This window comes from Myotis lucifugus, unplaced genomic scaffold, assembly GCF_000147115.1.
Source record: "Myotis lucifugus unplaced genomic scaffold, Myoluc2.0 scaffold_31, whole genome shotgun sequence".
NCBI lineage: Eukaryota > Metazoa > Chordata > Mammalia > Chiroptera > Vespertilionidae > Myotis > Myotis lucifugus.
Genome location: NW_005871079.1, coordinates 7,194,483 through 7,221,888, shown reverse-complemented (window position 1 = coordinate 7,221,888; position 27,406 = coordinate 7,194,483). Strand labels below are relative to the sequence as shown.

At 41.6% G+C, this 27,406-nt stretch overlaps 1 protein-coding gene across 8 annotated transcripts in view; it reads right to left on the bottom strand.

The window, feature by feature from the left end:
• The window catches only part of TLE4 (transducin like enhancer of split 4), a 147,569-nt gene extending 120,662 nt beyond the window's left edge, over positions 1–26,907 (bottom strand). For 4 of the 8 annotated variants that reach the window (XM_023752406.1, XM_023752407.1, XM_023752409.1 and 1 more), the window contains exons 1-4: positions 26,735–26,773; positions 26,342–26,424; positions 25,136–25,220; positions 23,916–23,960 (exon numbers count right to left, since the gene is read on the bottom strand). In XM_023752406.1, coding sequence (XP_023608174.1) covers positions 23,916–23,960; positions 25,136–25,220; positions 26,342–26,424; positions 26,735–26,773 — 252 coding nt within the window. Of the gene's footprint in view, positions 1–23,915; positions 23,961–25,135; positions 25,221–26,328; positions 26,425–26,734 lie in introns of all 8 variants that reach the window. The other 4 variants (XM_023752403.1, XM_023752405.1, XM_023752404.1 and 1 more) reach the window with 2 other exon arrangements.
• Positions 26,908–27,406: the final 499 nt, after the last annotated feature.

The following is a 27,406-nucleotide window of genomic DNA, read 5'->3' as shown; positions in this document are numbered from 1 at the left end:
TATTTATCTCCATTTCTCAACAAAACTTCATCAATATCCAAACCCCTCAACACTTCCTTTCCTCTTGTCCTTTCTATTCTAGCCTCTATTGCCCTTCCTCCTCCCAAGTATATATAATTTCAACTCTCTGAAGCCATCACTGCCAAGTTACCCTTCCATCCCCTTGGATTATGTTCTTCCCATGATAAATAGCCAGCTCTTACTAAAACGAAAGTGTTGCTCTTCTGCTGTTTGCACTTGCCAAATAATACATTACCAACCAGGTCCAGGCACAGCAGACAAGTGACTCCGCAGATAGAGCACAAAGGGGGAGAAGCAAAGGTGTGACCCCGGCATCAAAAAAGACAGGTGTGGACAAAGCACGGCAAGGATGAAGGAGGGTCCCTCGTCTGACCTGCTTCCCCTTCTCTTCCCAGGGCTAGTCCCAACTCATCATTTAAGTCTTAGCCCACAGGACACCTCCTCAGACATAACCTTACCCACCCCTCCTCTATGACTCCTTCTCCCACTCATCCCACTCACTCTGCCTATTACAGTCTTTTCTTCACAGCATTTATAATCATCTGAAATTAGCTAACATGTTTTTGTTCTCATGAACTAAAGAGTAGTACTTCAACAACTTCAATGTGCACACTAATCACATGGGAATCTTGTTCAAATCCAGCCTGGAGTGGGACCTGAGATACTTCTAACAACCCTAAGGTGACATTATGCTGTGGGGTCCACAGACCACACCCCAGGAAGCAAGGTTCCAAAGAATTGCCTGGTATGTAGAAGACACTCAATAACACTAATTGAATGAACAGAAGTAACTGCAGCTCAGGTTAGGTTGCAAGCTCCTGAAATCTTTGCAAGCATGCTGAAATTGGGAAAGTTAGAGCAAGACCTGCTTTAGAGTCTGATTTGGTTTGTTAACCTTCCTCACACACACCTTTTCTGGCATTTAGGATGCCAAGCAACTCAAAAATAGTAAGTGATCATAGTGGACCCCCAAAGGAAATACTAATTCATTTAAGACAATTCCTCACTGATAAGTAAATGATTAAAGTTCCATTCTGAAACCTTTGCAGGACATGTTTTAAAAGACTATTTTAGAAATGCAATAAAGGAGATGCCACTTAACCTCCCTCCTGAAATAACTCACACCAGACTGCCATCACTTGATTCACTGGAATTAGGGTAACCGTTAAGACAGCACAATGGATGGGCACCTTGTGTGCTGAGTCACAATAATCTCCACAATGCTATCTCCAGAGTGAACCAGGGGGATGAATCCAAGAGCCCAAAAAAAGGCCCTACCCAGGCACCAACATCCCTGGTGTCACAGGAAATAAAAGAGTGGTTCCGGATACACTCAGCACCTGGAGAGTCAGAAACAGGTGTAGGAAGCCAGGGACACAACTATAGCATGAGGACGTCTAGAGAGAACATGCCATGAGAATTCCTTCCAAACAAAGCCCAGGAATGCTGCAGCTCCACATGAATGGGATTCCAAGTATGGATTCGGGTACACAAAGACCCTACCCACTGGCCCTGACAAACGTGTTGAAATACTCTCACTGTAGTAATAATTAGAAGTTTTTACTTAGAACCTACTAATTCCTTGCCTGTTTTTATTTTTTGTCATTGATACTGGGTGTCCTACACAAAAGCCCACTATTGCTCACTGATTCCTCACCTAAACTCTTATAATGTCTCATATAGGTGTGACCCCTGGTACTCTGGTTAAAAAATTAAAAGAGAAAAAATAACTCCCATCCCATAGACCAGTGATGGCGAACCTATGACACGCGTGTCAGAGTTGACACGTGAACTCATTTTTTTGGTTGATTTTTCTTTGTTAAATGGCATTTAAATATATAAAATAAATATCAAAAATATACATCTTTGTTTTACTATGGTTGCAAATATCAAAAAATTTCTATATGTGACACGGCACCAGAGTTAAGTTAGGGTTTTTCAAAATGCTGACACGCCGAGCTCAAAAGGTACACTATCACTGCCATAGACCAAGAACTCTCTCTAATCAGAAAAGTAATAGCATTCTCTCTACAATCAGGCTCATATCTATTTTTCCTTGTTTTCTTTGTTTTAATACTTTAGTAGGCAGGTTGAGAAAATTAAAGGTATAGAAAACTACTATCATCTATATTTGCTCCTGTATTCCTATTACTTTTAAAAATGTATTTCAAGCTTTTAATTAAATTGTGCAGGCAGTTTAAAATATTTAAACATATGTACATTAGTAAAAGCCAAAAACATGAAGGTATTGCTTTCTGTTCATTCAAATATTTATTAAGCACCTACTATCTATGAGGCCTATTTTAGGGGATGAATGGAGACACAAGGGTGAACAAGACAAATAAGTTCCTGCTGTCATGGAGTTCACATCACAGAGCGGGAGACAGAAGCAAACATATAAGTATGTAAAGAAGAATTACAGATGCTGAAAAATGCTGAGAAAGAAGCCTGAGGCAGGGGGTGGTACAGTTTAGATACAATCAAGGAAAGACAAATAAAAAAGTGACTTAAAAGCTAATGTGGCTGGGTACAGCATGGCCCAAAGCAGATTCTAGACTAAGTTTAGCAGATGTCATTAACAGGTATCACATACATAAAGAGCTCTCTGATCAGATTACTTCACAGAGGTTAAACCGGTTTCTTTCTTGTTGAACATCTCAGCGCCTCTTACTTGATAATGTTATAAATCTCTAGAAAGGAGTACATAAAATGCAGTCCTAATCAAACTTCTTTGACTATAAAATCCTTTCTTCTCAAAGCTCTTAGAGGAGATTATATTTTGTGGGCAACACTGAGTCAGTCAATGGTTTCCAGCCCTGGCTTTACACTAGCATTACAAGTGGATCTTTCACAAACACCAACACCCAGGCTTCACCCCAGACCAATGAACTCACACTCTCAGAGGGTAGAACCCACCTGCCAGTATTTTATTTTAAAGCTCCCGGGGTGATTCTAATGTACAGGCCAAGATTGAAAACCATTAAGCCAGAGCACAGGATGCATGCAATAAAAAACCAAGTGGAAAATAAGGACAGAAAGGGTTCACTGGGGTCAGACTGTGGAAGGTCTTGAATGCCACGCTAAAGAGCTTGAACTTTATTTGGAAGGCAGCAAGGACCTATCAAGGACAATTCCTAGGAAAGCTGTGATAAATACCAGACAGGAGGTTAAGACACTCCAGTGCATTTCTGCCCTGCACACCCCTTTCTTGCCACTGATTATATCTAAGTGGCTGTGGAAGGACAGAAAAGATTTATAACCACAAAACATACCAAAAGAGGAAAGATGGAGGATGAAAGATAATTTCAAAATAGAAACATTATGAATTCCCATAACACCACAGACTTAGGAAATTCAACAAGATGCTTTCAGATATCGGCTCATTCATTCACTCTTACCCTAAGCTAGCAGCTATGGTAGAAATAGCAGTGAATGCCCAATTGATCTGGGCCTTGAAGTGTTTATAATCGAGTGAACCAGAAGAACAAATGGAAATAAGCACAGTAACAGACACCATGTGGCATCAAGGTGGTACACAGAGGAGCCCTAGAAACGCAAGTGTGAGGATGGCAGAAACCCCTTCTGGCTGAAGTCATTACAGTGGCTTTGGGGAGAGAGCAACATGTAACCCATATCAATTCCGGTTTTCAGCAGTTGTCTACAATACTGTCAGGCCAGTATAACAGTCTGAGAAAAAGAGTAGGTGAACAAGAAAGATTTATAGAGCTCATAATCTAGCAAATGAGACAGACATTTAAGTAAAATGTAGGGTAGTTTTAAATGCTTAACAGGGGACTGTTTCCCTGAGTAACTGATGGTGGAGTGAGTCTGCTAGACAAAGAAGAGCAGGGAAAGGGGAAAACATTCCAAAAAGTGAATGGACAAGTTGTCCAAATTCATTCAAATTGGACACATGGGACCAAGTGAAAGGGAATGGGCGGCACAGAATGAGGATGGAAAAGCAGATCCAGCAGAGCCTAGTGTACCAGGATTATCTCCACCAAGGTTAGACCAGGTAGGCGATGAGAGCATTACTCATGATGAGAGTCATCTTAATTATGGTGTCTAAGGGTGCTAGTCATCATCGTCGCCATCATCACCATCATCCTAAAATTCATAGAAAGCTCCTTAAACTCAGAACAATTTTAAGAGGATTACTGCTGTCCCATTTTATAGATCAAACCAAGAAAGTGTCAAGTGTTAACTCACCATGATCAGACAGCTGAAGAGAAGTAAACAAATGGAGGAGTAACTGGGAGTACATTCCAAGAAACCAGATGATGGCCTGTGTGCAGCTAAAGAGTGAGAGGGAAAAGCAATCCTCACCTGCCTCTGGATTTCTGGCTTGAGAAATTGGGTGGATGCTGCTGGCATTTCCTGAGATAGAGATCACTGGACCAAGAGCAGGCTTGTGCAGGAGGATGTCTTTTTAGGACATGCTGAGTTTAAGTACCCATGAATTCTCAGTTATATACAATGGTCTCAGAAGAGACATCCAGGCTATAGAAAAAATTTGGTGAGCCATCTACTTAGCAGCATGGACAAGATCACCTATGTAATGGGTAAAAGGAGCAGAGAAGAGCAGAGGCATGTTGGAGATATTGGCTGGATTTCCAGGAGTAGAGAGGGCTCCCAAATAACAACCCAATGTGAATAGATAGAGGAGTGTACCCTGAGCTTCTGCAGCCCAGATAAAGGAGCAGAGAGGGCAAAGGCTGCAGATGCAGTGATCAGCCGGAGGCCAGCACAGCAATCCAGGCATAATAAGAGTCTGGTGGAACGATGGTGAGGAAAGGAGACATGCTGCACAGGGAGACAAGCAACAATGAAAGTAAGAAGTCCATGATTCCAATGTGTAAAGCCTGGATATGGTGCTACTGTTCATTAAAATAGGAAGTCACAAGGCTTGTTTCAAGGTTTGCTTTGGGGGACAGTAATGGAAAGGCAAGGGAAAAATCCAGATTCAAGTGATAAAACAATCTGGAAAGCACACCACATATTGTGAACAATACAACTGTGAAGTCAATTCCCATGATGACCCTAATTACTAATCCAGCTGAACCATACTCTAAACCAGCGGTTCTCAACCTGTGGGTCGCGACCCCTTTGGCAGTCGAACGACCCTTTCACAGGGGTCACCTAAGACCATCCTGCATATCAGATATTTACATTACGATTCATAACAGTAGCAACATTACAGTTATGAAGTAGCAACGAAAATAATTTTATGATTGGGTCACAACATGAGGAACTGTATTTAAAGGGCCAGAAGGTTGAGAACCACTGCCTTAAAGTAAGTAGTTGTGTTCTAAGAACTGAGATTAGATAGTGCTACAAGTTGAGTAGCTGTATTGTTACGTATCGATTCAAACTTAGGGCTCTTCCTGTCTCTCAATTAAGAAGACATCCCTGGGGTGGGAGGTGGGGGAGCAGACTCACTGGCACAGTAACAACAGAGGACAGTAGGTCAGTGCCTCCGGACTGATTGGAAAGAGAAGTGAGGTCATAGGCCAAGTCCCAGAAAATTTGCTATTTCTCCACTTTCTTGAACTGTGACCCAGAAAAGACATTGTCAGTATTTATGTTTTGTTACTGGCAAAGAATCTCTCTTCCTCTTTTCTTGGCAAACAGATACTTGCCCTGGATGCAGTAAATTTTATATATAGTAGTAAAAAAGTAAAGACTATAAGGCTGGGGGGAGCGGGGGGAGAAGAAGAGAAGTGGAGGGGAAGTCAGGCTGAATTTCAAAGCTTGCAATTTAAGACTACATAATAACAGTTGTGTGAGACCTATAGAAATATGTGCTTTCCACTGAGTAGATGGCAAAATGAAAAACAAAAATTGTTTAAGGCAAGCTATTTAGAATTCAGAAGTACTAGAAGAACTTAAAGGAGTTTTGCATTAACCAAAGCAAACTGTACTGTCTCTTACAGCTTCCTACTTGCAGAATCTGTGTAAACTGCCTTGACTATTTTGCACATGTCCCCACCACCTTGAACTGAATCATACCTTTAACCTAACTTGTCTTTAAACTTACCTTTATTTTTTGGGTTACATTTCCCTTTATTTTACTAACTTTGACTTCAGTCTATTCCTAATTTATAAAAACAACCCTAATAAACCTCTATTGCAGTGCTACTGAAAGCAGTCAATCCCCAAATTGTTATCCATTGACAAGAAGATAATGGGCTTGTACTGGAATTAAATAAACTATTGTTTAATTCAGTTAGGTGGGTTTTTTAATTCTTTTTCTTTTCTTAATAAAGACATTCTTGATGAAGTAGTATATTGACTTATAGTCTGGCACAAGCTCCTTATCATATCGCCCACCTTTAAAAAATAGTTCACAGACCTGCAGCAGCCTACAGACCTCACTGAGTAGCACTGCTCTAGAGCAACACTTCTAAATCATAAACTGCCTGGGACTTCAGAATAGGTGACAGGGATATTCCTTCAGGGCAACAAAACTCTCCAACACAGCCCTAATAAATGGTGCAGTACATGATCCCCGCGCTAGTTTATGCAGAAAAAGGAAGTGTTCAAAATTGTACTTAACTACTTAAAGGTAGGTGACAGCCTAAAAATCAGCTCTGCAGATACGCCAGCCAAGGTCTTCCCACTCATCATGCTGCCTGATAGTCTGTTGCTGTGCTACAACAAACAAAAATAAGGGACTACACAGTTCTAAACAGTATTTTCTTATTCCCAAATGACAGGGTTAAAGAAGAGCATGAAAAACATGACAGTACAAGGATGTTTGTGCTTCTACCACAACAAAATAAACTGCAAAACTGGAGTTTTGCTTGCTCTTTAAATTACGTTTAATGTATTTTCTGCAGAGAATGTGCTCAAAGAGAAACCAAATTGAAATAAAATGTACTACTTCATGATTCTTTTTGCCCATTTAACTAAAATACAGCTCAGGAATTAGAAGGCACTACTATGGGTAGGGTAGCCACTCAAGGATAAAAAGAAGAGAGACAGAATTTGAAAGTGTAAGTAACTATTAGAGTAGGGTCTCAGTGAGCAGAGAAGGGAGAAATGGAAAGTACCCCTCTTCTAGGCAGTAGTGTGCCAACTCTTCAGCTGCCAGCTGGAGCTCAAGCAGGCTACCTAAAGCAAGGTACAGTACCATTATAATGACTTGAATTGGCTGACTTATTCCAGAGATGCAACAAAGGTTATGCAGATACCACTCTATGTATATAGACATCCTAGTCAGGGGTCTCATTCAAGCAGCACATGGATTCCCATGTACTATATAAATTAAACCATGGAAATAAGAAATGACATAAATATGAAAGACATTTTGGAGATTTCTGGCTCCTTGCTACTCAATATGTGGTTAGTGGACCAGCAGCATCAGCATCATCTGGGCATTAGAAATGGAGAATATCAGGCACTACTCCAGGCCTGCAGAAATAATCTGACTTTAACATGATCCCCAGTGGCTTGTATGCACATTAAAGTTTGAGAAGCACTGCTCTAGTTCACTGGTTCTCAACCCTGCTGCACTTTAGAAATACCTTGGAGCGTTCAGAAAAATACTGATGCCCAGGTCCCAGGTTAGGGACCCGGAAACCAGCATTTTATAAAACACACTGATCAAGTCCTATTCCCTTGTTTTATGGCTATGGATAAGAAGCTGAGACTCAGAAAAGTTAAATGATTTACCAAGATTACAGGAAATTACTGGCTGAATTAAGAGTAGATCCTAAAAAATATTTAGGATTGTGTTACTCAAAAAAATGTTGAAGCAACCATAGTTACCAATAAACCAAAATTAATTTTAAAGATCTAAGGTTTCATTTTACTATACATTATGTTGTACTTCTGTACTTTTTAAAGAAAGAAGGGTACATTATGCTTATTTTATGTACCACCCTTTGGAACTTAACCTGTATTTTCCATAGAGGGTAAGGAGCATAATTCTCCATCTACTACAGCATTTAGGTCAGAGTAGTAGAACCATGGGTGAGTCTTTTAATTTCTTTTGCTTTCTAAAATTTCTTTAATGTGAATACATTCTTGTTTCAGCAAAAAAACCAAAGCACTTCAAAACTACCTTTTAAAAGAAACCTCACTTTAACTTAGATTGAAAAGTCCAAAAAACAAGGACAAACACTGTGTTCTGATTATAAAAGTTTCCCAAAGCAGAGAACTGATACTTAACACACCTAAGACAAGAAACTTCTGCCACAACTGCTGACCCTTTTGGTGGTTGATGATTATGCCATTACATTTAAATTGCCCATAAATTAGCACTAGATACATGGGCATGCGGTGGGAGGTGTGGGTGGAGTGAAGGAAATTAAAAGCTGCGGTCAGACTTGAAAAAAAATACCCCATAAAGCAACGTATGTTTCTCACAGTTGAAACAGACTGCATGACAGACAGCAAAACCACATTTCCGCATTTTTTTTTTTTTTTTGGAATGGATCTGTGGCTTCATGCCACCAAGCAATATTTTGGTTTACCAAAATGTACTCTTATGGCCTTTTTAATTTCATGTTTACTTAACTTTCCTTACCATCACTGCTGTTCTCACTCAACTACAGCAGCTTAAGACTAGCATCTAAAGGAGGAAAAGTTTAAAATATAGTTTAAAATGCCTTACATTAGGAAAAAAGGAAGAAATTTAACCACACACTTATAATTCACATTGACTAAAGCATCCATTGTCATTTTAGTATTTAACTCATACATAATGAACAATGAAAAGAATTATTTTTTTTAAATATAGTATGTCTCAAGAGAATTACAGACTTGGTCTCATGTTTACATGAAATTTCTCAACACAAAAAGGATAAGGAATCGCTGACCTGTTCACAGTTCTTAGCCAATAATATAAAAATTAAAAAGAAACAGAAGAATGACTGAGCAAGGAGTTTCCATAGCTGATGAATAATTTAGAGCAGCAGTCACCAACCTTTCAGACCTCATGGACCACCGGTTGGCAACTGCTGCTCCAAAGGTTTCCTTAAACCAGCAATCGCCAACCTTTTGGACTCCATGGACCACCAGTGGGCCTCAGACCACCGGTTGGCGACCGCTGATTTAGAGCATCTTGTGTCTATTTCCAATGTTTAAAAAAAGTTTAAAGAGTAAAAGAAAGAAAAAAAAGGTAATTTTATATATTTAATCCTATATAATAAAAAGGTAATATGCAAATTGACCAAACAGCAGAACTACTGGAACACCTGTGGCCCCTTGCCCTGCCCCCACCCCGATCAGGGACGGGGCCGGCCAGCAAACCCCTCACCCCAGCTAGCCCCACCCACGGCCCCTCACCCCAGCCAGCCCACCAATTGCCCCCATCGGGGCAGGCCAGCTGGACCCCACCAGTGCACGAATTTGAGCACCAGGCCTCTAGTATCTAGAGCAGCCGTTTGAAATGAATAAAACTAAAAAAAAAAAGACCGTACCCTTTTATGTAATGATGTTTACTTTGAATTTATATTAGTTCACACAAACACTCCATCCATGCTTTTGTTCCGGCCCTTCGGTCCAGTTTAAGAACCCATTGTGGCCCTCGAGTCAAAAAGTTTGCCCACCCCTGATCTAGAGGCAGTGATCAAGCAAAATGAAGAAAAACACTCTCTCTCATACACTAACACAAAGGTAGAACACCTTTCTTAAAATCCTAAGTTTTTAAAACCACTGCCCACAGAGGGCTGCCTGGCAAAGTCCACTATGGTCTGGGGTACAGAACAAAGGCACACATACAGGTCTTGCTGAAAAAGAATCCGAGAGGTTCTTGGCAAGAGTACCGATTTGCCAGGAGATGAAGGGAAAGTGCTGATATGAAGACATGAATGAAGGTGAAAGAAGCAACAAACCCACTTTCATTCCCTCCTCATCTTTCTATCACGCCTTAGGCACCTCACCCGCTAGCATAACCAAGACCAAGTTCCCTTTTCTATTAATGGTACTCTGATTCTGCCAGTCTGCAGAGGTCACTGTCTTAGGCCTTTCTCTATGCATTTACACACTATCCAATGAGCTGTTGGGTAACTTGGGTTTCTCCTTTCCAGCCACATGTCACCTGCTCAACCCTGTCCCTCTCCAATATTTATTGAAGGCTAGCTGCTGAGAATAAAGCAAATTAACCAAACAGACATGATCCTTCCCTACTGTCTGATTAATCTTCCCTTTGCTTTCCTTCAATAGCACTCTACTAGAGCTAGCATTCAAGGCCTATTATAAGGCATCTCAAACCTACCTTCTTACCTATTCTCTCCTATATCACCCAACAAGCTGGAAATGCTAACCACAGCCTGAATATGCACAGCAGTTTCCTTCCTTTGTGGCTTCTACTTGGAATCCTCCTCCTTTCCTTTCCTCCTGCCTAAGTGACTCTCTGCTCTGAGGTGCCACTAAAATGTCCCTATATCCTCCGTAACAGCATCCTTAATCACTCTTCTGCCTATGTCACAACAGTGTCATCACCACACTGCCTTGTACTGTTCACACTAGGCTAAATGCCATAAAAAAGATTGGAATCTCCATGGAGGCAAGTGCTCTACCTCCTAGCCCTCAAAGCGCCCTGCACATAATATGAGGTCAAGTAACATTTGTTGAATGAATGATTAAAAGCCATCATTGCCTTTTTACCTTACATCTGAGGTGTCCAACACTCTCCCTTAACCAAGTATCTCTCTCAGTGAAGGAAGACTACAAGAACCTCATGAGGATTAAGTTCTTTTTTAGGTTTAAGTCTTTAGGTTATAATCTTCTTTATCTTTTAAGTCTAGTTCTAGGTATTTCAGTTTGAGAAGCTAAATATTTTCATTTAGAAAGATAGTTTTGGAGATGAGCCTCCAACACACAAAAACGACAAAAGCATAACCCCAAACTATAAACTGAATAACAAAGAAAGAGTGAAATTTAAATCTAATCTAGGAAAAGGCATGGACTCCATCTCACAATCCAACAAGGATTTCACCAATTTTCTTTTTCTGTATGCATCCTAAACTGATACAAAATATCCTGAGTTTTTGCTTATAAGGGAATCCCTATTAGCTCCCCTTAAATCTGGTTAAAGCAGGCCTAACTATGGGCCTCCTTCTTAGGCCAGCTATATAGAGCATTTGGAAATGAGCTGCCATGTTAAAAAGCAAGGTGGTTTTTTAAAAAATATATTTTATTGATTTTTTACAGAGAGGAAGGGAGAGGGATAGAGAGTTAGAAACATGGATGAGAGAGTAACATCGATCAGCTGCCTCCTGCACACTCCCTACTGGGTATGTGCCCACAACCAAGGTACATGTCCTTGACCGGAATTGAACCCGGGACCCTTGAGTCCGCAGGCCGGCACTCTATCCACTGAGCCAAACCGGTTAGGGCTAAAAAAAAAGCAAGGTTTTTGTACACAGATGTACTATGCCTGACCTAGACTCTCCTAAATCTCATGAATGTAAGGAAAAAGCTTACAAGGAAGTAGAGCTGTCATCCCCACCTTCTTGGAACTTACATAAAAGAAAAGCTCACTGGAATTTTGCAGGACACAATTTCTCCATTAAAAAGCCCAAACAAGCATTTTGTCTTTCCCAATTTAGCCAAGAAAATGTTCAAGCAAGTAACTGTGGAATTACCACTACACTTTTTATTGGCCACTTAAAGTGAACTATTATTTTTTGAGGTTAACCAAGGCAGGCATACTTAGAGGTAATAAGCCACACTCTAAAACAGTTCTGTCCCCCCCCCCCAAAAATCAAAAGCTTTTAAAATAGTTACCCACATTCATAGCACAGCACAACCGAATATGCAGGGGGGGGGGGGGGAGTCAGCCCAAATAAAACTAAGGTTCACTGATCAGTGCCCACACATACAAAAATAAAATGAACCCATGTTCCAGACTCACACGTTACTTAGAAAATCCAACATTCCATTTTGTTTATTTATTACAATGTGATCAGGACCACACAGAGACAAGCACAATGCACTCTGACCTAACCATGAAGCCAAGCATGTCAAACTCAAAGGTTAACACGGACCAAATAAACGAGGCGTGCGGCCCATGGGCCACGAGTTTGACATGTTTGCATGAGTTAAGTGAAAGAGCAGAAGGACTATTTTGCAGCAAGATCTGCCCTGATCCTCAGATGGGACAGAACAGACCAAGGTGCCATGTTTATTTCTCAGGTGGTCCAGTCTATCATCTTTGTACTAAAAGCACTGGTATTATATATAAGTATGTCTTTTATTACATGTTTTACAATAACTGCTCTAGTTCTGCATCATCGTTACTTTAGTCTGAATGCCATCCCTGAAAAAAATCACTGAATTCTAACCATCTACTAATTGACTGTGGGACTTTTAACACCTGAGTCATCTTATTCATGTACATGAAGAGGAAAATCCTTTAGCAACATTATAATATGAATGAAAAAGTACCTAATAAAATATAAAGTACTATATCTATCTATTTATCTATCTATATACAGGGTAGGACAAAAGTAGGTTGTCTGCATGGAAAATAATACAATAATCCTATATAATAAAAAGCTAATATGCAAATAGACCAAATAGCAGAACCACCAAACCAGTCGCAATAATGTGCGCTGACCACTAGGGGGCGTGCGCGGAACATGACAGGCGTCGGCAGCAGGTGGCAGAGGGCAGAACATGGTGGGCATCGGCCGCGGTGAGATGGTGTGGCAGGTGAGCAGGGGCGCCAAACCAAGGCGGGGCGCTGGTCACTGTCATTGGGGCGAGCTTCTGGTGGTTATGGAAAATTCTTTGCTCCTGCACGCCGCAGTCCCACCCTGCACTTGCACCTGCTGCCGGCACCGGAGCCACCATTCACACCTGCTGCCAGCACCTGGCACCGGCCCCGATCGTTCGGCGCCATCAGCGGGTGCAAGCGGCAGCTGCTGGCCCCAATCACTCGTCAGGGCTTCTCCACCTCCTCCTGCTCCTGAGAGGCAACTGGGGCCGGCAGCTGCCTCTCACACCCACTGCCAGCGCTGGAGCCGCCACTCGCACCCGCTGCCGGCACTTGGCGCCATCAGCGGGTGCAAGCGGCGGTCACCAGCTCCAATCGTCCCTGAGGGCTCCTCCACCTCCCCCTGCTCCTGAGGGGCGATCAGGGCAGCAGCCGCTGCTTGCACCAGCTGACAGTGCCGGCCACACTCGCACCCGCTGCTGGCACTGGGCCCAATTGCTCCGCGCTATCAGCGGGTGTGAGCGGGGCCAGCGCCGTCAGCATGTGGGAGTGGCGGTGGTGGCAGGAGTGGGGCTGCCCGCAGACAGGGGACCGGGGCCACAGCAGGAGGGACCAGGTGGGGGTGCAGCAGATGGGCCGAGACCTGCCCCTGTGCCTACAGCAGCCTTGTGGCCCATAGTTCCTTTCCAGGTGCACGAATTCATGCACTGGGCCCCTACTTAATAAATAATACAAGAATTAACTATTTCCCATACTCACAACTGTAAACCTACTTTTGTCCCACCATGTGTAAATAAAATATAAAGTACTATATAAAATGTAGACAGATATCCATTTATATTCATAACTTTACTAGGTTAATTTTGGACTTAATAAAACCTCTGAAAATAATTGTTAAAAGGGACTTTCTGAGACTAAAAGAAATGATAGATGTCTCAATTTCTGTTCACTAGGTCACAGAAAATAACAAACTAAAACCAAACAGTCACCTTAGACCGAAGAAGCTAAAAGAGATCTTGGTCTTCACTTACACTCTAATTTTAAGTTGAAAAGAGCAGTCCTGAGAAGTTAAGGTACTAGGCAATATCACACAGCTGGATACCAGCAAGGTCAGAACTAGAATCTGAATGCTCTGACCAATGAAGTATTCTGGGAAAGGTAGTAGAGAATGCTGGTAATACACAGTGTTCCAAACGAAGCATATGGAATATAGCAGACAAAACTATCATACCAGTGATCTGAAATTGAGTCAAAACACAGGACCTATTTTACTGGCTGGTTGATCTCACGTTATTTATCTACATCTCAGCCTCCTCATATATAAAATAGAAATATAATCAATTATAATCTCAGAAAGTTGTTGAGAGACTAAGTAAAATATTACCTGCACGATAAGCTCTCTAAAATAGCTTTTTGTTATGATTATTACTCATTCAACAACACTATCCCATCTTCACTAATAAAAAACACATATCTTCAAAGTTCCTTGTCCCTTCAAAAGAACTAGAAGCTTACACTTTTACTGATTTGGAGGGAAGTTAGCTGAACACACCACAGTGTAGTTAAGATCAATATCTCCCCACACTCACTCAAACCACATGCATACTGACCTATTAATAGTACAAGAATTCTTCATCACACAGACTAGTGATAGAGTGATGTTCAAACTGAATTTTAAATTCTGTTAGGAAGGATTCATGTTTGCATTTTCAAAAAGGCAGATTCCTCATGCTAAAATAAACTCTACTGCAACTGGCCTAACTCTCTCCTGAAAGGCACACCAAGTTCAGTTGCTTTTACTTTCCTTTCTGCCTTGCATTTTTCCACAAATTTAACAAGCAGGTACCACAGACCTATCTAAGTTTGGAAGCTCTGCATTTGTTATCCAGCAACTGATAAATATCCTTAAAATTATTAAACCACATATATTCTTGGCTAGCTCAATCTGAATGCAAGTATTCCCTCATTCACCAAATATTTCCGAGCACCTACTGTGTGAGAGGCACAGTTCTCAGCACCAGGGACACAACAGAGAACAATAAACACCAGTTCCCAGGGAGTTTACCTTCTAGTGCAGTGGTTCTCAACCTGTGGGTCGCGACCCCTTTGGCGGTCGAACGACCCTTACACAGGGGTCGCCTAAGACCATCCTGCATATCAGACATTTACATTACGATTCATAACAGTAGCAACATTACAGTTATGAAGTAGCAACGAAAATAATTTTATGGTTGGGTCACAACATGAGGAACTGTATTTAAAGGGCCAGAAGGTTGAGAACCACTGTTCTAGTGGGACAGGGGAGACTGGCAAGAAACAAGTTTCTATCTGGTACATTGTGTTTGCACAATACACTTTTGGAATGCAGGAACAGCCAGTTTTATTAAGCGCTTTGCTAAAAGGGGACCTAGACTTCATATTTTAAGTTGTGGATCCTAGCCTCCCTTTGGGCAAGGCCCAGGCACAGAAGGAAGAAGACAGAGGCTTTGTACTCATGCACATTCACACAGATCAGATCTCTAGCTAGAGATGATACCGTACCACCTCCTAGACTGCCAGTAGCACGCCCTGCTCCTCATATTGCATAGCGTCAAGAACATCATAGAAACAAGCACACTATTTGCTGTTTGAAAATAGGATGGTCAGTGAAAGGAGCCCTGGAAGGGCAGTCAAGAAACCCATTTCCTTTTCTGCCAGAGACTGGCTATGCAACCTCGGGCCGTTTGCAGACCTACGTAAATCCTGGTGTCCCCGCCAGCATGCTGATCCTCCAATACTCTGACACTGGGCTAGTCTAAGCCCTTAAGCCTCAGTGTCATCTGTTTAAGAAGGCCATTGGAATGACACTGCTTGGCAAACTGTCGGGTACTCCACCAACAGAAGCTATTTAAGTAAGTACATGGATCCAAGCGTGCTACTTGCTTTATAGGAACATCAGGAAGGTTAAGAAGAACATATAAAATGCCTTAAGCTCTCTGTAAAGAAAGAGTACTAGAGCTCATAATTTCTACGATTACTATTCTTTCCAGTTATATGTCCTTGCATTTTCAAATTCTTCAACCAAAATGATCCATACATAGCAGGACACATAGTCAGAAAATAAGAACAGAATCCTAATTAGAATAGTAACTGAAATAAGCTTGCTAAAAAAACCAGAAAGCCAATATCCACCTCCCTTCCCTGAACCTCTCACTGCCTAAGTTGCTGCAAATACCAGGTCACGGCAGGACCTGAGGCACACCGTGACCAGCCAGGCTGTGAATGGAGCCCAAAGCCTGCGCCAGCACAGCAGCCATCCTTTCTTTCCATGAAACACAGAAGCTCCCTTCACAATACAAACTGTAAAGTACTTGTGGGCAAAATCCTCAAAAATGAAGACAAACTGATCTACTCACCAGAAAAAAGAATATTTAGGGGGCATCAGGAAGGCTTTCTCTTCTGCTTCTTTGACAAGCCGGCTAAGAAAATTCACACCTTGACCTTCGTCCCCCTGGATCGAGTACAGATTACACACTGCAACTCTCTGAGGAAAGTTTTGGCTTGGTGGTAAAGAAACAGCAAGAGCTTGGCATAAGCGCTGGGTCAAGTCCAATGAAAACAGAGAGGGTATACAGATTTGCGTTGATGAATGCCAGCTAAATCCCTCTTTACAGACATAAAACAACTACCACGAGCAGCTGTTACTAAGGCAAAGTCAAAACAACTCCAATTTTTGTTTGACTGTAAGTTTTGAGGCCCTTCCCCCTTAAAGTAGAGCAATAATTTCATGAGCTGTTTGCAGTGCACTAATTCCACACAAGTCAGGTCCTAAGCCTTGCAGACTGTCATCACCAGTGGAAATACTCAGTTGCGGGCACCTAACAGCCACGCTCGCCGAACTGATGATACCTTGGCCACAGGGCCCTGGGTGTGCTACCATTGCTGCAGTGCTAGAGTTCTCTAAGAGGAAGTGGGGGGAGGGATCAAGGGAAAGTACCTTCTAAATATCACATTCCTTTCACTGGCTCCAAAGCCATCAAATATACTATTGCTGAAGTGATAAACCAGACTAACCAGTCAAATCAAAGGCAATAAAAATGTTCTCATTAAAAACAAATAACTCCTAAGTGCACACTTTAAACATTTAATTCCCAAATGACTTTACCTATTCAATTGTGCAAAAAGATTTTTTTTAAAAAGGAAAATTCTAGGAAAGATAAAATGAAGAATGTGAGGTAATGCCAGTATCTGCACTATCTTGACTTCTCCAAGGAGGCTACAACAGTACCTACCAGTAAGACTCTTCTTATTCTCAACCCATTCGTCCAACCTAGCTTAAAGTAATATTACTTAGGATACAAAGAACTTTGCCCACCAAAACAAAACAAAAAATACATAAACGATATCCAGTGGAGAATACAGGGCAGTGAGAAGGGACTATCCCTTTGTTTGAATGCTGTAAAGCAACTCTTTTAACAATAGCAAAACATTTGCCTTCATTTAAAAGTTTGAGTTGCGTGTGATTTCCTGCAACTAAAAACCTCTTTCTGAACTACAAAGAGGCCACAAAACATCACATTTTCCCCTCCCAGCTTCCCCCTTCAAAAACCCACAAGATGGTGATTAACAAACAGCCTCTTGTCTTCAGGCATAGTTTTAGAAGCCACAAGGAAAAGATGAAAGTTAAATGGAAGAGCAAGTTTATAAACAAATGAGAAATAGGTTGCCCAGGGAGGAAGCAAATGAGATCTTGATAGGCAAACAGCTCTTTGCCCCATTTGTGGGGAAACTCCATGTCAAAGAAAGCATTGCCTGCCTTCTTATCCACTAAAAAGTCTGGATGGAGTCCAGGCCCAACTTTCTATCTCTGTGTAGACAGAGCTGCAGAGAATGCCTATCAACCCAGGAGTTCTGGGTATGAGCATGAAGTTCAGTGACTCAAGGACAAACCCAAGGACTCTCCGAGCCTTCCAGAGGCTCTCCATTCCTGAAATGAACAGAGGCTGAATCTCCACCCTGCATAGACCCATCTCCTAGACCAGTGATGGCGAACCTTTTGAGCTCGGCGTGTCAGCATTTTGAAAAACCCTAACTTAACTCTGGTGTCGTGTCACATATAGAAATTTTTTGATATTTGCAACCATAGTAAAACAAAGATGTATATTTTTGATATTTATTTTATATATTTAAATGCCATTTAACAAAGAAAAATCAACCAAAAAAATGAGTTCACGTGTCACCTCTGACACGCGTGTCATAGGTTCGCCATCACTGTCCTAGACAGTGGTCGGCAAACTGCGGCTCACGAGCCACATGCGGCTCTTTGGCCCCTTGAGTGTGGCTCATTCCACAAAATACCACGTGCGGGCGTGCATGTACAGTGCGATTGAAACTTCGTGCCCCATGCGCAGAAGTCGGTATTTTGTGGAAGAGCCACACTCAAGGGGCCAAAGAGCCGCATGTGGCTCGCAAGCCGCAGTTTGCCGACCACTGTGACCTAGGAGACATCCTCCCAGGTCAATTCATCCTAAATCCTGAATCCACTACCTAATAACTAACTATATCATCTTATACAGATCTGATCCAGTATAATCATCCTTTGACTGGACATAATCCCTTTCTTAGAAGCATTGTGAGAATTAAAGAATTTTGGCAATGTGCCCCATCAGTGGTAAGCATGTGCTAGATATATAATAAACATTCACTTCCATTAAAAGGAAATTCCAATTCCACTCCATAATTACTGCTGTAGGTGAAACATGTTCAGATATCCTATGAGAACTCAAGAATGAGAAAATTAAGAACCCAACATGCAAGAAAAAAGGGGGGGGGGGAGGACCTATGACATCCAGAAAACACTCCTAATTATGCACATACCCTAACAGGTAAAATTTCCTCCACCAGATCTGCTTCTTTTGAAGATTCTGTGATAAATAAAACGACAGGTCACTGGGTCCTGCCCAAGGCACTGCCACTTGGTATCAACTGTCCTAATGCTAGATCCTCTCTCAGTTTTGTAAGAAATATAACAAAATCTACATACATCTAGACTTACCAAACAGGGCAGAAGTTGTCTCCCTACCCCCAAAAATGTCCAATTCAGAGCAGCAGGGAGAAAAAAAAAATACCAATAACATCCATTTGGCTACTATTAACTGTGGAATATTATTGAAGTACTAGAGGCCCGGTGCATGAAATTCATGCACGGGTAGGGTCCCTAGGCCTGGCCGGCGATCAGGGCCGATCTGTGGGGCAACCAGTGGGGTGATGGGGGGGGGGGGGCGCGGCCGGTTGGCACCCGCCTTGGCTGGCCTGGGGCCTGCAGGCTGGGGGCAGCTCCTACAATGAGCATCTGCCCCCTGGTGGTCAGTGCATGTCATACCGACCGGTCATTCCGCCATTCAGTCGATTTGTATAATAGGCTTTTATTATTGAAGTATGAATAATCTTAAGTTAGAAAAAGTGGCTTTAAACCTTAATGAAAAACAAATAAAAATGCAAATAATCCCACATCATACATGTGCATGATCACCTAATGATACCTGGAGTTTTTTTTGCAGTCATCAAAATTTCACTTATATTCTCTCTTTGGGATTTTCCAGTCTCACCCACTCACTGTTCAGCCCCTCTAGATTATTTACCAGTGTTTATACAGCAAAAATAAGTTCCCTCAGCAAAATTTTTATTGTTTTATTAAGTACTTTCAGATAGAACACCTGAGCTCTATTAGTTCACTTCCATTATTATACAAGATTTAATCACATCCTTTTCTAAAATTCATTGTGTAAGAATATAAGACACATCTTTGCCTATATTCTCAAACACCTACTCCTGCAAATCTAACCATAAACAATCTAAGACAGGAGATGTACAAGAAATCAGTAATGCTCAAAAGAAAAGTTTTCTTATGGGAAATCTAGTCTAAACAGAACTTTAAACAAACTGACTTCCAGTGCAAGCACTGGAATAAATTTACTGCACCCTAGAATCAAGCACACTCAAAGCTGCAATGTCATGCCAGTCATATATTACTTCAACCTCAATAAATCTCTTTCTACTCTCCAAATCCTCAGCTGCTTTCTAAAATAGTTCACGAAAAAGCACCAACCTAATTAACAACAGCTTCCTCTGCAACTGTGGCCTTGATTTCACTTATTTACACATTAACTGCAGCCACTTTTTGGCCAATCCAGTCTATTCTCTTTACCATGCCGAGCCTTTTATCTGCCCTGGACAGCATTTTCTCCAGCAGATGAAGTAGATGCCGATTGATTTGCTGTCGAGCATGGTAAATTAATAGCAACAAATTGCTGAGGGCCCGTCTCCCTGCTCCACCATGCTTCGGCAGTTTTGCTTTATTTGCTCCATGATGGGCAGCAGTCGGCCTCTTCAAGTCAATTTCTTCTTAACAACCTGCAATACTTTTCAATGGTGAAAATAGAGCTGTTCCTTGTAAGTCAGAAATCAATATCCTATTGCCCTTAGAAAATGCTAAACAAGCAGTATTGGCAATCCACTTGGTACTAGAGGGTATCAGATATAATGCAAATCCATACTGCTTCCCTCCTTGTAGTTATTACAGTTTGCTAAAAGGTTCCTAATGTCATTTATCATCATTTACCATCGACCAGAGAGGCTACGATTATGATATCCTATCAGTTGGCAAGGCCCTTTCATTTCTATTCAATTAATATTTTAGCAGCACTCAAATGGTTGCGGCCCAAATCTCATAATAAAAGTTACATGGCTTGGAGTGAAACAGGAGTTTCCTTGCTCAGATTTTTAAAAAATAGTAATTTTATGTATATACACATATACATGCATACACACATGCATTTACACACACACATGCATATATAAATATGTAGTACTTTTTTAGGTTCTAAGTGTTATAGATTTCTAAAATGTTCTAATTTCTAAAATTCAAATACTAAATTTTTTTTAGAAGCAAAGAGAGATTCAGACTACAGAATATTAACTATGAGGAAGTCACAAGATGCTCTCAAAAGTTCATCTCCATTTACAGTTCCTAGAGGATGAATTCACATACTACCTATTTTGCCTAATGTGCATCCAATATTCACTTTTTAAAGTCGTAACTACTGCTGTCAGATTAAATCAGGGCAGTCTTCTTTAATTACAGCATTACAGGTGAGGGTTGGGAACAACTAGCATTTAGCAATGTTATCAACTGCATGCATCACCCTGTTCTGCCCACGGTCACTGACCCATTTAGAAGCCACACTGTGTTTATAAAAAGGAACAATCAGCAAAATATGTAACAACTAAACGATGGGTAAAATACCCTATCCACAAACAAAACACAAAAACTCCACACTTAGGAAAATCCTTAGGGAATAAACACCAATGTTCTTTCATTATTAAAAGTCCCATTATGAAGACATCACAATAAAACATGTGCCATTTCTAACCATGTCCCATTTGTCACCTTCACTTTCATACTAACTTAAGACAGTGGCGAAGCATTAACTCACGTTACAGCCTAGGATACTCCTCCCTAACTTTTCTGGGGTTTTTCCCCAGCTTCATCTGCTCAGCCCTATCAATCCTACTAAAGATTACCAGAAATTAGATTCATATTTTATGCTCTAATTCCATATCATGTCACCGAGTTCCCCTTTTAAAAAAAAAATTCAACTAATTCTACCAGACTAATGCTATTTACTCAGTTACCAAAATTTAAATTAATTATGTTCTCAAACATAATTGTTAAAAATTGGCAACATTATGCAGGCTTAATTAAGATTAAATCCAATTTACTAAATGTACTTTAATTGGTACTAATTACATTAGCTTTCATTTCAGAATGACAAATTCCCCATAGGTTTCACTTTATAGTCCTCTATCAGAATCAACACAGGGTGACTGACAATGAGCATCATACAGAAAGGGGAGGGGCCATAATACCAGACCCCCAACCCTGTTTGTCACTGCTTTGTGCTTTTATCCTTTTATCCATTTGCTAAGTCACAGAGTCATGACTCCATCACAGCCATCATTTTCTGTTCCAATGAAAAATTTCTCTAAAAATAAATACTCTGTGGCTGGCAGCAGCCAAGAAGAACAGGAGCGTTAACCAAAAAAATACACAAAGGTTTCAAATATCAGGGCCACCGATTACTAGGGTGCTTCCAAGGACTCCGGGGACTCCTACTCTTGAACCCTTCAGAGACACAAATCTAATAAGTGAATAAGCCTAACCCGATCTTGAGAACTAGGCCCAATTATGCCGCAGGGCAACTTCCCTGCATTATTGCTGCTTTCCATTATTGAGGGTATCCAACGAGTGCATCTGGAAGAGAGGCCAAGAGGAACCAAGGCTGTCTGCCTAGGAAAACAAATAAAGACAGATATGCCTCTGTGCTTAAGGGGGAAAAGAAAGAAAATATAATAAGTAGGTGGTTTGCAGGGCTGTCTGTATTTCATAATGTGATAAACTGCCCTCAGGATTCTTGATATGATTGAATTTAAAAGCAAGAGAAAAAAAGGGAAAATGTACTCCATTCTCAATTTTAAATAGATGGCATTTGAGGCCAGCTGGGGAAGAAAATGACAGAATTACAAAGGTATAAAATGTGCAAAATTAAGGGATCTCCCATACAGCCCCCCCCACCACCACCAAAAAAATACATACAGCCAAATACTATCAACTCTGTGCATCCTGTAAATGGTACGGAAAGACCTGGAGGCTAACTGGCTATGGTAAATAAGATACAGGAGGATAAATAAAGGGACATTAATCATCTGGTCCAATCTTTAAAAAGGCACCAATTAATCTTGGATGGTGGGGTGAGGACAAAAAAAAAAAAAGACAAGTTGTATACAAGATTCAGACCTAAAATGACATGTAATGAGGATAATTAACAAATAGTATCCCTCATGTAATTTATTCCTGTAAGGTAGCGCTACGGGGAGTCCATCCATAAGCTTCATGGGTTTTGTTTAAGCAGGAGATATTTACATTACTAATCTAAACAGAAATGGCAAAGATGCCAAAATAAGAATCTAATTTTAACATGGAGCAAACTATATTATAATGTTAATATTGACATAACCAAATAGCATATAAAGTAAAAAAGGTATCTGAAATAAAAACTCCTCAGTATAAGGAACAACTCATTTTTCTCCCCAACTTTTTCAAATACTGCCTATCTGATCAGTTTTATTATCTAACAGTCATCTTTTAAAACTCTGCCGAGTATATTGAGTACATGGTAATTAACTATGGATTCCAAAAAGGAATCCATAAGTAATAAAAGCCTAATAATGTGTGATCATTTCATATTTTTTAAACCCAGAAGGCAGTGACATCCACCCTGAATATAATAAGGGATGAAAAGCATTAAGTTTCCCTCGTCTTATCCCAGCAGGTAAATACATACACACCTAACTCTGAAATGGTTGAGAGACAGACCTGAAGCACTTTCACTAGGCGATCACTAAAAACAAATGTCTCCTAGAGGAATTATTATTGCCAAACAATGTTTTTTATGTATATGCTGTTTTTCTATCCAGGAAATATAAGCCATTTTATACACACACACACACACACACACACACACACACACGCTGTTTGAATCACACTTCTCAATGCTTTCTAATGATTATCTTTTTTCTTTTCCTTTTTTGGCTGTACTAATTAATAGGTTTCAAGACCCAGTGTTGAACCTTATCACATCCTCCTATCAGCCGCGTTTATGCGGTACAAATTTTGGGAGTAACAACAGGTAAGACCCAACTAAATAGCCTCAGGGGGACCAGTACAAAGATTTTACATCAATTTCTTTTGTAGCGCCACAGATTTCATTTTGATCCTCCCAGCTCACCCTCTATCCATTCTTTCACACCAAGCCAATGAGGCTCCACACAAATTAGTTTTCCTTTTTTAATATTTTCCAAGAAAAACTCTTAACAAGTTTGCAATGCCCGAAATACATAAAATTAACTCTTTCAAATGAAAAATAAAACCTATTTTAAAATTTAGCATCCTACTTTCGAAAGGGTACAAAGTTGAATATGCAGCAGACATTTTAAATCACATTTTTAAATGATTAAAATTAAAATAATACATACAAAAATGGGAAAACCACACCTGAAAAAATAGCATTCCCACCAGTAGCCTTTTAAAATACTGTAGTTACAAAAATGTGCATAATAACACTACAAAACATACAAGTTTCTTTCCAAAATGTCATTTAAAATGGTTATAAAGAAAGAAATAACTCACCTGCTTATGCATTTCTATATTCAACCCATAGGACATCTCATAATACTGTCAAAGAAGGAAAAGCAATTAACTTTATGTGTTTCATCAATCTCCCTTGTTTGTTCAAAATGCCCCCCAAGTATGTTTAAAACAAACATAAAAGCCTCACCTAAACCAAAATATCCATACCTACGCTGTTAAATGAGGAGAAACATTCTACCACTATCTTCAGCCTAATAAACTAGGCGCCACCCTAAAACAGGGACTCTAAGAGAATAACTCACAAAACTCAGATCAAGTTCAAACAGAGCATTCTAAACAGCTCTGGTTGTCTTTATACATCACAAGCAGGTGAATGAACAAGGTCTGATGAAAATCTGGTGCCACAGAGTCTCTAATTCCTAGGCACAGCAGGCAAGTTAATGGCAAATATGTGTCTCAGACACATGCAGATGTTTTGAAAGAACTGTTCAAAAAGGTGATGCTACTTCAGAGTTCAGTTTCTCAGACGGGTGCACTGCTAATATTTATACATTACAAGGAAAAAGGCTTGACAGGAAATGAATGATTTACTCTGGATCCTTTATGAACAAGCATAAAAATATGCTTGGTAATACTTTTGAAAAAGCAGATCTGATTTTTCTGAACATGTGGTATGACTGGCATTATAGAAATTTGGTTATACAGAAGACAGCACTCCTCAAACCAATGTAACACTATGGAAATTGAAAACCGCACAACACACACACAAATACACACACACTAGTAACACAGAGTGGGGAAAATTTAAAAAGGTATCTGGTGTCTTTTGCTATCCATCATTCTTAAAAAGAAATAAAACATTAAAATCTTAGCAGTTTCCAGAAAAACTGGTTAACATTGTTTGGAGCAAAAGCAATAAAACAACAAAGAAAACCACTAACAAAAACATTTTGCTTGTGACTCTAAACAAAACATAAATGAGGTGGGGTGTTGTTGTTTTTTCCTAATCTGTAAAAACAAAGCACAGAAAATTATACCCGTGTAGGTGAACTTTTTGAAATTTCAAATCAAAGCTGGTTGTCAGAGGCAAGTTGTAATGTCCTGGAATGACAGGTTGCTAATGGTCACAATCCCACAACCTCAACCGCACTGACTCTGAGACTGCGATCTATCCTGCATCCCCTAGCAAGGCGAAGGTATTCTTGCTTTCGGTATCCCAAACTATGAGACACTACGAATCTATGACACAGTTTTCTTACCATGACATAATGCCGCTGCATCTCGGTCTTCTCACTGGCCAGTTTCTCACATTCTAGCTTCAGGCTGTTCAAGACATAAGGAAATCTAAGTACAACACAGATTTTGACTTACTTCCTTTAAATGTAAAGACACATTCTCTCCTCTAAATCATCACCTACAAAACACCAGTCAACTATCTTAAATACCACCCTCATTATTCAAGGTGAGGCAGGAGAGAAAAGGGATGATTGGAAACAGCCTGGACTTGCCCGTTCAATGAGAATCAACTGTGGGGTTTTTGTTTTAAGAAAAACAAACAAACAAAAACCCTCCAGCCAATTTCATTCGGGAACCTCATCCAGACTTGAATATTCACTAAATTCACTTCATAAAGAACAAGAAAATAAACATCAATATCTATCTATCCAAGCACAAATAAGTCCCCCAAAATGCCACAAGGGAATTTTTTCTTTAGTGTTCCACGCTGAGATTAATGAAAATATGAATCAAGCCATCCCTTATGAATGATGTCTTTTTTTTTTTCCCCTCCAAAACAGAGACAAGTTGAATACCACCACCCAGGGGGCAAAGTGTGGATTGGGTTCAGTGACTTGTTTTGGTTCTTGCATTTATAAAATAAGAATTACACGTCACTTAGAAGCCAGTGAAAGAAAATATTTCAAAAGCACTCTAAGCCTACTGATCGTTTCTAAAACAACAAAAAAAATTTTCTTTTTTCAGCTTAAAAGTAATGAAATCGCTCACTTGTGACTTCCGAGAGCTCGCGGCTCATGGTATTTCAGTGAAATGGCCGAAAGAAGTGAGAAGGAATCAAGCCTGGAGTAATAAAGAACCAAGGAAGTCAAAAGGCCCCAGAATCTTCCCAACCTTCCATTCTCCTGGCCCCAATAAATCAATATCGAAAGTTTAGCCTCAGCGTTTTCCAAGTCTCTCCAGTTTCAATTGTTCTGCCTCTTTTTTTTTTTTTTTTTAATTTACGGGAGGGAGAAGGGAGGAAATGCTTAATTTCTTTACACCTGCCTAAGAAAAAGAGGCCCTGACATGCCCTTTCTGCCCACAAGGAAAAATTACAGTAATGCATTTGTAGTGGGGGGGGGGGGGACCGATGGGGGGGTATTTGTGTGTGTATGTGGGGGAGGGGGGGGACAAGACCTAATCAAACAGGAGGATCCGCTAAAGTAAATATCTTTACCTGTGATATGAGCCTGTAAAAACTGAAACTCTCCTTAATCCGATCACAGGACTCGGATATTGTAAAATTAAAGGGTTGAGCAGGCTGATGCGGTGCCTTAAAGAACAACAATAAAATATTTAATTAGCCCCACATCCACAGGGGAGGCGGGGAGTGGGAAAAAACACCCCCCCCGGCCTTGGGGGGGGGGGGGGGGGGCACCGCGCAGGCAGGCAAAGAGCGATGAGAACTCTCCTCCCGCCACCCCCCCTTCGCCGCACAGCCCGGCAGGAGCTGGTTCCGGGTGGCCCCGGGCCCCCGCGTCATCCTACCCGCCCCGGACGCCGCGGGTGGGAGACCCCGCTCCCCTCCCTCGCCAACGGCGTGCGCCCAGGGGCCGGCGCACCCAGCCACCCCGTCTCCGCACCCGGAATCGAAACTGGCCCGTCGGGGGGACCCGCGCCATGGCGTCGGGCCGCAGCCAGGTCTAGGGAGGGCGGGACGAGGCCACCACCCTCTCCGGCTGGACGGCCAGCTGCCTCGCTCGCTAGTCCCCGGGGCCCGAAGCGTTAGGGGCCGGTGCCCCGCACTCCCGAGCCGCCGCCGGACCAGCCGCGCCGCCGCCGCCGCCGCCGCCGCCGAGGGCGCCCTCCCCGCCCCGGCGCGGAGTCGCGCCTCCTTCATCGCTCGCCCCCCCACCCCCCTCCTCCAAGACGCGGCGCTGGGACGACGAACGGCTCCGCACAGCTTCCAGGGGCTTCAAAGACAACAATAAGAAAATGGCTACAACTCAATCGCCTCTCTGCACCCCCTCTTCGAGAGTGCCCCCGCGCGGGGGGTGGGGGTGAGGAGCGGCGGGCAGCCTCCCGAGCGGGACGCAGGGTCCGAGCTGTCCTTCAACGCTCCTGCGACTCCAAGACGCACTTCCGCGCTCGAGGGGCGACGCGGGGGAAACCGCACGCCCGTGCTCGGCGAGCCCTGCGCCCCCGCCGCCCGCACTCACCGGGTGTCTGGGCTGCAGGTACATCTTGCTCAGGTCCATAATCATCAAAACCGATTTAGGGGGCTGCCCTGGGCGAAGTCGCGCGGGCTCATTGGG